General features: G+C 33.7%; 1 protein-coding gene across 18 annotated transcripts in view; it reads right to left on the bottom strand.

The window, feature by feature from the left end:
* Rim (Rab3 interacting molecule) overlaps positions 1–14,752 on the bottom strand; it is an 86,162-nt gene that overhangs the window by 39,344 nt on the left and 32,066 nt on the right. For 12 of the 18 annotated variants that reach the window (XR_014426248.1, XM_083048260.1, XM_083048257.1 and 9 more), the window contains exons 6-7: positions 5,404–5,611; positions 1,820–2,054 (exon numbers count right to left, since the gene is read on the bottom strand). The exons of 3 other annotated variants lie outside the window; for them this stretch is intronic. Coding sequence is in view for 14 of the 15 variants with exons in the window: in XM_083048260.1 (XP_082904386.1) it covers positions 1,820–2,054; positions 5,404–5,611 (443 nt within the window). In the remaining variant the exon portion in view is untranslated. Of the gene's footprint in view, positions 1–1,819; positions 2,055–5,403; positions 5,612–7,905; positions 7,989–14,752 lie in introns of all 18 variants that reach the window. 3 more of the 18 variants (XM_083048252.1, XM_083048255.1, XM_083048261.1) reach the window with 2 other exon arrangements.

The following is a 14,752-nucleotide window of genomic DNA, read 5'->3' as shown; positions in this document are numbered from 1 at the left end:
CATTAAATATTATATATAAATTGATTAAAGATATTTAGAATATCTCATAGACTTACGCGTTAAGTGATGAAAAAAAACAGATCAATTTACTTTCAGCATTTCAATTTTTTTATTATCTGTCTCTAATTGGCAAGAAATCTCAAATCTTATAGATATACATATAACTAGAGGACACAATTGAGAATATCGATCAGCTATAAATTGTTCGGTAGAAATGAATATTAAATCAAGTGATTTTTGTTTCCGTAAAAATAGTCAATTATATAATTTGATTCGATTCACACAGATATCGTTCGAATCAAGTTTCAACTGGTGTTTTCAAATCGAAGAATAGAAACGATAATCTACAATCAAACCGTAATTGCTGCTTTTTTATCGATTTTTATTATTTACGAAATCTATTCGTTCTTTTGTACATAATAATATCCTCTATTACTATAAAATTGCGCAATCATAGATCAAACTCGAATAAAATTAACAAAATGGATTTCACAGAAAACGAAAAATGTGTCATTCTAGTTATTTCCGGAAGAATTCAGACCTCCTATATCAAATCAATTATCTGCAATTTTCCTACGTTTTTTTTTTTCTTTTAATTCTAACTTGCGAAAACTCAATTAGATGCCCGATACTTTAACTCAAGAGTGGCGTAGAAGAGAAATGAATGTCAGAAATGATATTCATTGTTTAAAAGTACGTAAATCATTTTCGTCGTCCGAAATTTATGAAACCAACGTTGTAAAACACTTAATAAAATCTATTAAATCCACGTTGTAAAACTCTTGAAAATTACGGTAGATTTCAGTTCAGAAAGAGGCACAATGGAATGGATCGAAAAAAAGTCTGACGCAAGAGAGTAGTTCAAAAGACAATTTTGTCTCTTCTACTTAAAACTTATGAATTCACGGAGCACTCTGTGCAAAGTAATCTTATTCTTTTTCAAATTAAATTCCATTATAAGATTTTGCTAGAGAAATGATAAATAATTATTTATGTATGTCATATCGATAACTTGAGAATCAAAAATCAATAATATTTCGCGAGTTCAGTTTCAGGGATTCAGATTAGCTCAAATTTTTTTTTTTAAATATACATATGTCAACGTTTGGTAAGTTGTACAAAAGAAGCCGAAATGTACAAATAAATCAAACAAATAAACCTCGAGATCAAAAACGAACACAAGCACACAAGCCTTTAAGCACGAAGTTCAGGGTTTAATCGAGCAAAAGAGGTTCTTTCCTATCAGCGCCGAGTAGAGCGAAGAAGAAGAAGAAAAAAAATAAATCAAACGTTCAGGCATAATTTGATAATCATATCTCTCTGAATATTCTCGCGCACCAAATCGGTATCTCGCAGCGTAACTTTCCCTCCCTGAAACTTTGACTCTCCTGGCACACGACATATTGTAATCCGAAGGTAATAACTAATAAACACTACCCCTTCAATGCCTCTTCGCTAACGCTATCAAAGCGAGGAGCGAGAAAGAAAATAATCCACATTCCACTTTGGACGACGTTTATTCTTTGACGTACTAAATATATTCACCGCGCGCGATTAGCGTCTTATCAAAAGTAGCGTGAGCGCGTGATTACGTATATCGATCGATTTGCATAACAGACGAAAGAAAGAACACCTCGAATGGAAAACCCCTTTTACTCGATCTCCACCACCGGAAATAATATCGGCGATATCTATTCCTAGACTCTGCGCCTATCCTACATCGTAGGCCCTTGCCTTCTACGCCTTATCATCGATCATCCGCGATATCATAATACTACTCGCTACAAACTCGAAGAAGCGTTTTCTCTAGCGTTCTTACGAGCCTGGCTGACGTCACTCGCTCGTAACCCGGCCCCCGTACCTTGGGCAGATCGCCCCTGTTGCTGTCTTCACTGCTCGTGAACGTGCTAGAAGTGTCTATCCCGGAGTCTTTGGTCGCGCTGTCTTGGCTACCCTGCCGATCGGCCTCCCAAGACCATTCCTCCTCCTGAGGGCCGCCGACATTGGTCCCACCGTCAAAACGCACTGTCTTTTTCCCCCTCCTCTCCGTGAACCTAATTAATTCAGACACGCCACCATGTACACAGAGAGACACGAGGACGGATGGATGATTGGTGTGCGTGTGTATATTGCATTTTATTTCAATGCAAATTCAGATATGAAAAGAACTGGTATAAGAGCCAAGTGCAGATATTAGGTGGAAATTATTCTTAAATTCCTTTACACTTATCGCGAACGTTTCGATCCTTCCTTAGGACCTCAGTAATTGGTTGGTCCAAAGGAAGAATTGAAGCGTGTTCAAGATAAGTATAAAAAAATATTTAAAAATTTTATTAAGCCCTTAAACCCCTTTTATATCTGGTTCATTAGGTGGAACAAAATTATTTTTAAATTCCTTTATACGCTTATCTTGAATGTTTCGATCCTTTATCCTTTCTTAGGACCTCAGCAATTGGTTGGTCCAATGGAAGGATTGAAACGAGTTCAAGATAAGTATAGAGAAATTTAAAAAGATATTTGTTAAGCCCTTAAACCCTTTTTATATCTGGTTCATTAGGTGGAACAAAATTATTCTTAAATTCCTTTACAGTTATCTTTAATGTTTCGATCCTTCCTTAGGACCTCAGCAATTGGTTGGTCCAAAGGAAGAATTGAAGCGTGTTCAAGATAAGTATAGAAAAATTTTTAAAAATTTTATTAAGCCCTTAAACCCCTTTTATATCTGGTTTATTAGGTGGAACAAAATTATTTTTAAATTCCTTTATACACTTATCTTGAACGTTTCGATCCTTCCTTAGGACCTCAGCAATTGGTTGGTCCAAAGGAAGGATTGAAACGTTTTCAAGCTAAATATAGAGTTTAAAAATAATTTTGCTAAGCCCTTAAACCTCTTTTATATCTGGATTTGTATTTATATATCAGATTTTCGATTTATTATTTTGCATTTTATTTATTTCGTGTGTATATTATTCCTGCACACTGTGATTCGCGAATCTCGGGTCCGAGTTTCAGAACTCAAAGTGCGATTCGGATATCCGTTCTTCAAACATCTTTGTTTTTAACGCGAAATTAATAAAGCAAATAATAAGAAAATAACGAATTAATCCCCCAAATTGTAAAAGTTTGTTTGTTCGGTTTATGTTAATTTATTACAAGATTTTCAGCGCGCGATATCATAATTTAATATAAAAAAATTTCGATAACAATTATATGTTTAGTCTTGCGAATGTAATGCATTATTGTTCTACCTTTCGCCTCCGAGCTTTAAAGCACATAAATATAGCTCAGATATGAGTTCGATCTTTCATCGTCACAAAATTGTCGCCGAAATTAAAAATGTGCTTTACACGTGTTTTAAATTATCGAATATTACATTCAATCAAAGTTAGAGGAAAGAGAATTATAATATTGAATTAAAATATTTACCTTATATTTCAATGAAATATTTTAATTATGTAAAATATTCCCCGCTAAAAATCAAGTCATTTTTTATATTTTTAACATTATTATATACACGTGCAAGAGAAATTCGTATCTTGTAGAATATAAAAAAATTTCGAAATGCATCAGAGAGAAAGAGAAAGAACACGAATTTAAAATATGAAGATAAATCACATTTATGTAGGTTTCATGTTTTTAATTCGGTTAATTTAACTAATGGCATTTTTCAATATTGTCAGAAAGCTTATATGTAATGTATAATTGCAGTTAAAATTTGAATAAAATTTTAATTCTCAAAATTTCTCATAAAAAAGCAGAAAACAAAAACAGATTTGTTAGCATTGTATGCCTTTTAATCTTTTTTTTTTAAGTACTTTGATCAACGCAATATCATAAAAAATATTATACAGAAACTCTATTTTGAAAAAGTCCCATTAATTAAAGCTCGTCATACTCAATTTAAATTCACCTAATTCGACAAGCTCTCGCAGAGACGAAGCGCAGGACAAATTGCATATCGTAATTTCGACAGAACGCAACAATGTATCTGTAAATTCAACTTTGACCTTTATTCATAATTTAGGCTTTAGGGTTCCTTTAGGCTCTTTAAATAATACACAGTTTGAAAATTTGTGTTTTCTTGTTAGAAACGATCCCCGTCATTGTGTTAAATATTTAACACATTCATGTGTTAAATTAACATATTGCTGTTGTGTTAATTGGACTCAAATGTTAAATTATTAAAATAACTGAAAAAAAGTGTAAACATAACACAATGTGTATTTACTTTTAATTTTACACAATAAATATGTTCGATATTATTAGTGACAAGATTTATCTGTTAAAATTTACAGAAAAAAAATGTTAATTTTACTTTATAATATAAGTGGGGATGATAAAATGTAAAATTAACAATTTTTTAAGTTAATTTTTACATTAAAACTATGTTAATTTAAAACAAAATTTATTTTAAGTTTACTTGAAGTTTGCATTTATTTTATGTTAAAATATTAACACAATATTCGTGTCATCATTTAACATATCCGTATTATGTTAAATTAACACAAAAATTTCTGTGGACCGTTTGGGACATGTGATATTTGTTAAATTTAACACAAATTTTTCAACTGTGTAGGAAAATAAAAAATTTTTTTTAATATTATTTCTACTCCGATATTTTCTTACGTATCTCTCCGATAAATAAAATAAAGATATCGTTTCTGCGTCGCGGACCTCGAAAATCGCCACTCGAACTTTCGCGATCGGGGATTTTGATGACGCGTGATCCGTCGCGAATAAATAAATGAAGAATCCCGGACTAATATTATGTAAAATGGATTTCAGTTAAATTAGCTTCACCAGATTTTTTCATATGTTGTAGCTTATGACCTGCTGAACAAAAGCTGTCGTAGCTTCAAAGCTAAATAAGAATAGTTACTAAACTACAGCCTGTCAAACAACTCGCAGAATCCGAGTTTATCATGTTTGACTGGTTGTTTAAATCAGTAACTGAGTAAATAAGAAAACCAGTTGATTTACCAAAATTTAATTTTATATAGGCTTAGTTTACTTTTTATTTTTATTTTTATGTGACTGTGAAATTATATAGACCCAGATAAAATCAACTGGTTTTCTCATGTATGATATCTTATGACACTACTGAACAAAAAATGTAATAGACTTCAAACTAAATAATAGATAGTTGTTTGACTGACTCTAGCTCAAGAACTGTCCATTATTTGGCTCTGAAACTATTACATCTTTTATTCAGCAGGTCATAAGCTACAACATATGAAAAAAGCCTAATCAACTACTGATTAAACCAAAATCCATTTCACATAAGATTAGTGCGGGGTTCTTTATAAAATAAATAAATAAACAATTTATAAAATAGAGCGAAAAAGAAGGGAAGCACGGGGTCTTCTCGCGGTGTTTCTCTTGTTTTCTAAAAAAAAAACGCACCTCCTACTGTCGGAGCGCCACTCGTCGCCGCATCTTCGGAAGCTCCGTCTGACGAGAGTGCTCTCTTCCTTTCGCGGCTCTCGCGGTGGATGGTGGCCATTATGCTCGACGGCCGTGTTTGCGCCCGACCCATTGTGGGATCCGTTGTGCCTACGTCCACCACTGGACATCGATTTCGGACCTCCCGCGTGGTGGTAGTACCCCTTCCCTACAGTAGATCCAAAACGGTTTTTCGTTTTTTTTTTTTTTTTTTTCTTTTCCTCTCTCCCTCTCTCTTTCGACGGCCACCCTCGACCGTGAAACCCTTAATTTAAGCTACCACGAGTACTCTCTTCATCGCCGAGAAGCGTATTCTCTCTCTCGCGAGGTCTCTCCGTTCTTCTTCCTCCTCAGCATACACGCTTTTTTAATTTTTCTTTTTTTTTATTTTTTCGAGATCGCATCTGTCTCGAAACATTTCGGTTTTTTTTATCTCTCGAATCATGGACGCATCTTCCTGCGTCAGCTTCGTGTGTGTGCGTTTTGTGTGTTATGTAGCGATATATATAATATATATATACCTAACAGAAATGAAATAAGAGGCGGCGGTGCAAGCTTGCCCGCGATAAAAAATGTGCGACAGACGATGTCTGAAAGCGTTATTATAAGATAGAACCGATTAAAAGACGAATTTCTGAATTTGCGTACACGACTGGCGAGAGACGACTATATAACTGCGTAAAAAAATGTGCAAGGATCGTGTGATTATATGTGTGTGTGTGTGTGTGTGTGTGTGTGTGTGTGTGTGTGTGTGCATGTGTGTGTGTACATGTGTGCGCGTATATAACGTGCATAAGTTACAATCTGTCCATATAAAGTTCTGGCATTAAGGGGGACACTTTCTATTTCCTTGGGACAGCAGGATTTAAGTGGTAGACATCGAGATTTTTATCGTGTATATTACACAAAACTTGGGCAGAGACAGACGTAAAACATGAAAAATTATAATACGAACAGAAGGATACAAATTTTTATTTTTAGCTCTTGTATACGATGTCACGTCCCGCATGCGCCATTAAATAATCATCGATACTCTTACAGTTATTCAGGAAATTGTGATCAAAAAATGTGCTTTAGAAATTTTATTATACTTTAAAATATATATAAGAAGAGAAGGAGAGAGAAGGAGAGAGAGTAAGCAAAAATAAATGTTTATAGCTTGTATATTACTATAAAAAATATACATATAATTATATATATATATATATATTTCTAAAATAATTTTTTGAAATACATTTCTAAATAATTTTTTGAAATACATTTCTAAATAATTTTTTGAAATACATTTCTAAATAATTCGTCGAAATTTTCAAAACTTTTTGATTACTCAATTTCGTGAATCACCGTTTAAGAGACTTTTTCCAGAACGTGTAAATTAATATTAACATCTTCACATTTTATCTTGCAAATTTAGCACAAATTTAGAGTAACATTACCGTTCAAAAAAAAAACACGAGAGAAAAATAAGATATGCATAGCATAGCACGGTCCCTTAATTTGTTAAAAAACGCAATAATTACTATTGCACCCGGTATTCAATAAGCAAGTACCTAATACACTCTATGCAGATATTTAAATATGTATATGTATAGCAAGAGCGAGTATAGAAAATATTCCCAGAGGCGCAATATATATATTTGTGAGAGAGTTGTACGTGTACGTATAATGTATATAAATTTTTTGGGGAGGTGTAGAGTGTGAATAAAAATATACCTGGTGTGCACGATTCATAGCCGTCCAAAGTAGAACAAATAAAATCTATTACAATTCTATGCCGATCGGTCGCGTCACGCGAATACCTTATTTTCGCGAGCTGCGCGCGTAAGCAAGCAAGGGGGAAGATTGCATTTTCTCCGTAGAAAAATTTACTTCGGCACGTACTCGCATTATTCTCGTGGTATATAACGTCACGTGGGCGTGTCCCGAGGCCCGTAAAAAACTGGAAGAGTTTCGCAAAAATATATATATATATATATATATATATACGAGCAAGGATAACGCAAGAGAATTCTCTAAACACACGGCAATTAAGCGCACGGGCGGACGGTCTGTTTTCCCGATAAGTCTTCATTTCAAGTAGTTAAATTAGAGGAAAACTTTGAAAAAAAATTATGTAAAGGGAGAAGAACCAGACTTTTTCAGTGCGACCGTTCGGCAGAGATACGTACACACACATGCACACGCATACGCACAGATATATGTATTATATATGTATATATAAGAGTATACATACAATTATAAATATATATATATATATATATATAATTATATATTATTATATAAATATTATTATATAATATTTAATATTTATATAATATATTTATATTATATATATTATTATATAAACATATATATTATTTGTAATTTATATATATAATAATATATATATAGAGTATATAGTGTATATATATAGCGAAAGATGATATTTGCTCTGTATTTTTACGTAATAAGGTTATTAAGTACCGCGGGGAATTGCCGATTCATTCTGTCTGTCACCTTCTCCCGCGAGCCCCTGGAAGTCATCACTAGCGGCGGCGGCTTTTGCCCTAAAAGCCGATCTCCCTTTAACTACACATTTTCACACACAACACACCTGACTTATCGCTAATCGCGAGATAATGCATCGCTGCGATGTCTCTCATTCACCTACGCCGGGAAGATGGATATCGATATACTGTATAGCTGTCAGTCAATCGCAATTAGACAAGATATACAATTAGAGAATTAATTAGAGAAGTACCGAAATTATCCTGGGCGAAATTTCGTGCTCGGTGTTTAAATGAAAAAAAAAAAAAAAATTAAAAGATAATTAATAAGGAATAATATCTTTTGACGTCAGATGATGTTGCGTAAGAGTTGTTTTCTGTCGTGAATTCTTTCACTGAAAGAAACGCCCAATTAAATCTCTTGTCGTACATTAAATGTCAAAAATCATATACGAAGGAATATTTTTAGATCGAAGGGAATTATAAGGGATTATATTGGAGAGAGGAAGTCGAATGCGCCATGTACAGACTGTTTCACAAAACAGATATTCTTTTAATTATAGACTCTCTGACTAATTTAGAAATAATTTTTCCTTGACGAAAATCGAAAGAGATCGTCATTTTTGCAAGTTCGTAATTTTTCAAATTAATTCAAATTAATTTTAAAAAAATTCATAATAAAAAATGAAATAATAAATAATAAAATTAAATCAAATTAAAATTCAATTGAAATACATTCCACTTAAAATTAAGCGAAAAATACAACTTTTAACTCTACAAAGTTCAGCTTGCGAAAAGCTTTTCTTTTTCAATCGAAAGGTTATCGAGGCATTTTTTCTGAGGAAAAATCGTCCTCACAGATTGGCCAGAGAATTTATCCTTAAAAAAACATATCTTGTAGTTTTGGGACACCTTGTACAATATACAAGCAGCGCGATAAAGATTCGCATAGCTCGTAAAACTAACAAATTGGCTATACGATCGTCACGAGAGAGTCATCCTTATATCATTCAACGACACCCTACCCTATATAGCCATATTCTGTGCATTCGATATCCGTAAGTCAAAACGCGCGATATCTCGATATTACGGCATAACGAGAGACAATAAAAGCTACGTTATTCGAGAGAGCAGCTCCATTGACGATCGAAGGCACGATTTAACAATGTAATCGATTTAATCGGCGAATAGCATTACGTCTATTGTCCAAGAGAAAGAGAGAGAGAGAGAGAGAGAGAGAGACTCGATTTCCCTTGTTACGTACGAAATCCGAGCAATCGAAATTTTGCTCCTATTTTGAATCTCAATTTTCTCACGTTTATAAAGAGATTCTAGAGGATTTCGATAGGGGAGTTTAATTTGTATAGAAATCGAGCTCCTCCGCTTTGTAAACAGTAAACCTCAAATAAACTGTAAACGAATGAGTTTTCCGCTTGGAGATTTAAAAGAGGAGCTCTCTCTCTTTCTCTATACAAGTTAAATAGTTTCGAAAAGAGAGCGATCTGATTGCGCTTATAAAGTATCGAAATGGATGTTGGAAATCGGAAAACTGAGATATAGAAAGTGGATAAATTTTTGACTCGGAATACGGAAAAAAAATATTAGTTACAATAGCTAAATTTTAACTATACTATATATAATTTAATTAGAGAAATTAATTAGAGAATTTCCCGTTAAATTATAGTTAAAAATATTAGTTTACGGGGCCATCTCTAAATTAGGTAAGGCTTTTGATGGAAAGAAGGGTCAAAATCTTCTTACGCTTTATTATATGGGGGAGGAGAGGGTTGAAGTGGTTCTTATATGATTTTTGAAAATATTCCTACGATAAGATAAAATCTAAAAAATTTTTTTCGCTAAAAGATCATAAAAGTTTTCATTTTCATTTATACTAATTAGTTGTCTTTATCAACTGATTTGAACTATTTTATAAAAATAATAACTTGACATTTTGGAGAAAAGACTTACTTTGGTACAATAGGTGTATTCAAATTTGATAAAATCACTCACGTTCACTAGCGGATCCTGACGTCGATAATGGGGGAGGGGGGGGGGGTTTGCAAAATTATTTTATTTAATATTTTTGGTTTCATGATTAGCTTTTATTCCAGGATCAACGACGTCGATAGCTCTTTAATGTTTGTTTTTCTTTATTTATATTTTTTAAACAAATTCAGCAAAATTGTTCTTTTAATTTGCAAGGGGGGTTTTTAACCTCCCTCCCCCCAGGATCCGCCAGTGTATATATATATATATATATATATATATATATAAAGAATTTCGCCTAATTATTTTCATGCAACGAAATTATCTCATCATTTCGTCGTATGTCTGACTTAATCTAAACTTAATCCCTTGAATGCGTAATGAGTATAATTTACAGTGTATCTTATACTTTTATATATATATATATATATATATATATATATATATAAAGAATTTCGCCTAATTATTTTCATGCAACGAAATTATCTCATCATTTCGACCTATGTCTGACTTAATCTAAACTTAACTCCTTGAATGCGTAATGAGTATAATTTACAGTGTATCTTATACTTTTATATATATAATATATATATAAAGTATGTATATAATATATATATAAAATATATATATAAAATATATATATATATATATATATATAAAAGTATAACATACACTGTAAATTATACTCATTACGCATTCAAGGGGTTAAGTCTGGATTAAGTCAGACATACGACGAAATAATGATAATTTCGTTGCACAAAAATAATTAGGCGAAATTCTTTATATCTATATAATATATACAATATGTATGTATAAGATACACTGTAAATTATACTCATTACGCATTCAAGGAGTTAAGTTTAGATTAAGTCAGACATAGGACAAAATGATGAGATAATTTCGTTGCACGAAAATAATTAGGCGAAATTCTTTATATCTATATAATATATATAATATGTATGTATAAGATACACTGTAAATTATACTCATTACGCATTCAAGGAGTTAAGTTTAGATTAAGTCAGACATAGGACAAAATGATGAGATAATTTCGTTGCACGAAAATAATTAGGCGAAATTCTTTATATCTATATAATATATACAATATGTATGTATAAGATACACTGTAAATTATACTCATTACGCATTTAAGGGATTAAGTATAGATTAAGTCAGACATAGGACGAAATGATGAGATAATTTTGTTGTACGAAAATAATTAGGTGAAATTCTTTATATCTATATAATATATATATATATAATATATTATATCTTTATAAGATATAATATATATATATATATATATATATATATATATATATATATATATATATACAAAGAATTTCGCCTAATTATTTTCGTACAACAAAATTATCTCATCATTTCGTCCTATGTCTGAATTAATCTATACTTAATCCCTTAAATGCGTAATGAGTATAATTTACAGTGTATCTTATACTTATATATATACACTAGCGGATCCTGACGTCGATAGCTCTTTAATGTTTGTTTTTCTTTATTTATATTTTTTAAACAAATTCAGCAAAACTGTTTCTTTTAATTTGCAAGGGGAAGGGGGTTAACTCCCCCCCCCCCCAGGATCCTGCTCACGTTTAACCACTTTTTTTATCTCTAAAACAGGGTTAAAATATTTTTAAAATCTCATTATTAGTAAAATTGTAAAATATTACGTAATATACAGAGAAAAGGAAGGAGTATAGAAAATCTTACAGTCCTTTACGTGGGAGGAAAGGGAGGATAAAAAAGTCATAAAAAAAACCTTACGTAATTTAAGGGGATGACCCCTTATTAAAGCTAAAATTTAGACATCATCACTAAATTTCAGGCTTAATATAGGAACATCTAAACTATGGTATCTATTTTTTTCTATGTGTGGATATGTCCGCGAAAAAATCCGAAAGACAAAGTAAAGAAGCAACTTCTCTTTACATTGCATTCTTTACCACGTCTTGTCAACAAGATGTAACGCGTAAAACGAGGAGCTTGGGCGTTTAAATCGTGTTTCAAGTAGGTGGAATAGATAAATAGATAAAGAGAGATAGAGAGAGAGAGAGAGAGAGAGAGAGAGAGGGAGAGAGAGAGAGAATCATGCATCTTCAGGTACCTGGCGACGCGAACGTGGCATTCTCTTACATTACACGAAGAGAGACGCTCACGCGGGGTAATAAATAGAGAAGAGCGAACAGCTGTTACAGCTAGTACGTGCGCGCGAAACGGAAGGGTGAGGAAATGATGAAACCGGAAAGGAGGAGGGTGAGAAGGGGGTGAAAAGTGCAAAGAATCTTAATTTAAAAGTTAGATGACACCGCGACTCACCGTCGTATAAATCACTCGGAGGTTTTACCGCCACCCCCTTACGCTCCCACTTTTGCATCTTCGTCATCATCGTCATCGTCGTCGGTATCTCGTTTAAGCTTCCTATTTCTCGTGGAAAAAAAAAATATTTCTTCTCTCTCCGGAAGTTCGGAAGCGCGAAAAAAACCGCGCCTACGAAGACCCTCTCATTAACCCGCGATAACAAAATTGGGTAAACTCCAAGTACTCTACTTACCGAGAGTATATACCTCCTTCGCCCGGCTTATCTCAGTCGTCGAGATAGCGTGATCGATAAGCGAGATTTTTTCTCTCTCTCTCTCTCTCTCTTCCCAGATATTACGGCGGTTTTATAAGCGTATTATCCGTCGTGTCGAATTACACTATTAGTCCGCGGATGTCGGGAGCGGGAGATTATTTAATCTGCGGGGATTCGCGTGCCGATAAACGACGTGAAAAAAAAAAAAAAACGGAGAATCTTCCCTTAATATTGATTCTGAATATAAATTCCCGAGAGAAATGTAACGCATGTGATGGCAGGGGAGGGGGAGGGAAAGGGTGAAAAAAAAAGTTGCCGAGAGGAAATTGCTAAGCGAAGTGAATTACCGATGGCTGCATCTCGCAGCAAACACATCTCTCTCTTCTCCGACAATTAATTTAACCCCGCGAAGATTTTTCCTTTCTTTTCCTGCGTCCATCCCGGAGACACCTGTCTCGTTATTTTCACGCAACTCTCAGGTTCTCCGTCAGATATCAAAAAGAAACAATTGCCTCGGTATAACATATATTCACGCACATAACTTACCTCTCTCTCTCTCCTCCTCTCTTTCTCACCCTCCCTTTCTCTCTCTTTCTTTCAAGTTACTACAAACACACCCTCACATACACACACACTAAATCTCTATTCTCTAATTGCATTGTGCATCTACGAATGGGAGCAACAACAATCGTCAGGCTAGCCTGTCGCCCTCGTTTAAAGCGATTTTCACACACGATTATATTCATTGTACCTCGACCCTTAACTTATGATTTCGCCGCAATAATCGTCTTCGTTCGTCAGACTTCTTAAATAGAGCACGTTTAGTTATGCATGTGTGTTTGCACCCTGTCTTATATCTCTTTTCGACTCTTTTTTTTTTTTTAGTTAAACTCTCAGTCCGATTCTTTCAGAATCAAAACTGAAAAGGGACAAATGATGCATTAAATCAAGATTAATCCTGTATCGAAACCGATCATCGATCTCGCAGCTAGAAAGAAATGTGCGACCGATCATCCAATGCACTGTTTTCCCATTCACATTTTGCATCTCTTTTACACGCGACTCGTTCAAGTAAAAAAAATAGCGATCCTCATAATGAAGATATTTAATATGGATATATCGAGAAATTTTTTTCTTTTGCAAAGTTTACCCGTTGCTTGATATCTAAAAAAAAAAAGAATATATAGAGAAGAAAAAAATACGAGACGAATGAAGAACTCCGTCGCTTATATATATACATATATATGAGTCTGCATTATCGCTATTATTAGCATTTTTATTGAAGAGCACTAGCAGAGGTTGTGCGTCACACAGGATGCGTGTCTTTGATACGTATACCTAACGTAGTTCCACCGCAGTCCTCCACAGAGAGAGTGGCGACGCTTGATTCTGGGGTCTCCGTGTTTATCCCAGGCTATATCGCGCACCAATACAGTGATCAAGTGGAAATAGCGACGTAGGTAAACAGTTATAAAACCCTTCAGACACACGCAGGAATAAAAATGCGAAGGAATAAATATATAAAAGAAGAGGAGTATATAGAGTGGGATGATCTCTCTGTAAAATCTAACAAGGCTCGGTTCAACTATTTGCATCGCCGGATATATGTATAGATAGGCTGCCCACATATTTTTGTGAGATTTATATAAGTCGGTATAACTACGTAAATCGTACGCCGAGATTTTATTATTTTTTTTTTATTTATTAACAAGGATAATATTTTGAAAAAATTCCTGTCCATAATTTGAGGTATTATCAATGTCAAGAATTGGACAGTTAAAGAGGAACGTCTTTCTATCCTATAAATTAGCTGAGGTAAAAAAGTACATGCATTTGATATATATACGCAGCATAACAAAATTAATTATTGTCTCTCCTGGTATCTGTTTCTCCGCGAGATATAGATTTGGTTCCTAGCTTTTGGTAAAATGCGAGAGCTAATTTCGATGCACGCGCGACACCAGATTTATGAGGAGAAAGCAAGAAGACTCTATGGTAAAAAATGAATACGGCGCCAAAGCCCTGCTCGTCCGACCGTCAAATTGCAATGTCTTCGGATTAAATTTATATGAGACTGCTTAACTCGCCCCTCTTCGAGAAAATTCGACCCAAATTGTGTCGTAAATATGCAAAAAAAGGCCACCGGTGTCGGTGAAAATATTGCAGATGTTAATGTAACTAATTACCCGAGTCGAAATTTTTCTCCTATTCCCGATCATAATTTTTAATCTAGCATCTCTATTTT

Source organism: Prenolepis imparis, unplaced genomic scaffold (assembly GCF_030444845.1).
Source record: "Prenolepis imparis isolate NDT839.2.m4 unplaced genomic scaffold, iyPreImpa1.0 SCAF_10, whole genome shotgun sequence".
In the NCBI taxonomy this organism is placed as follows: Eukaryota; Metazoa; Arthropoda; class Insecta; order Hymenoptera; family Formicidae; genus Prenolepis; species Prenolepis imparis.
The sequence above is the reverse complement of the archived record's forward strand: the minus strand, read 5'-3'. Positions and strand labels throughout refer to the sequence as shown.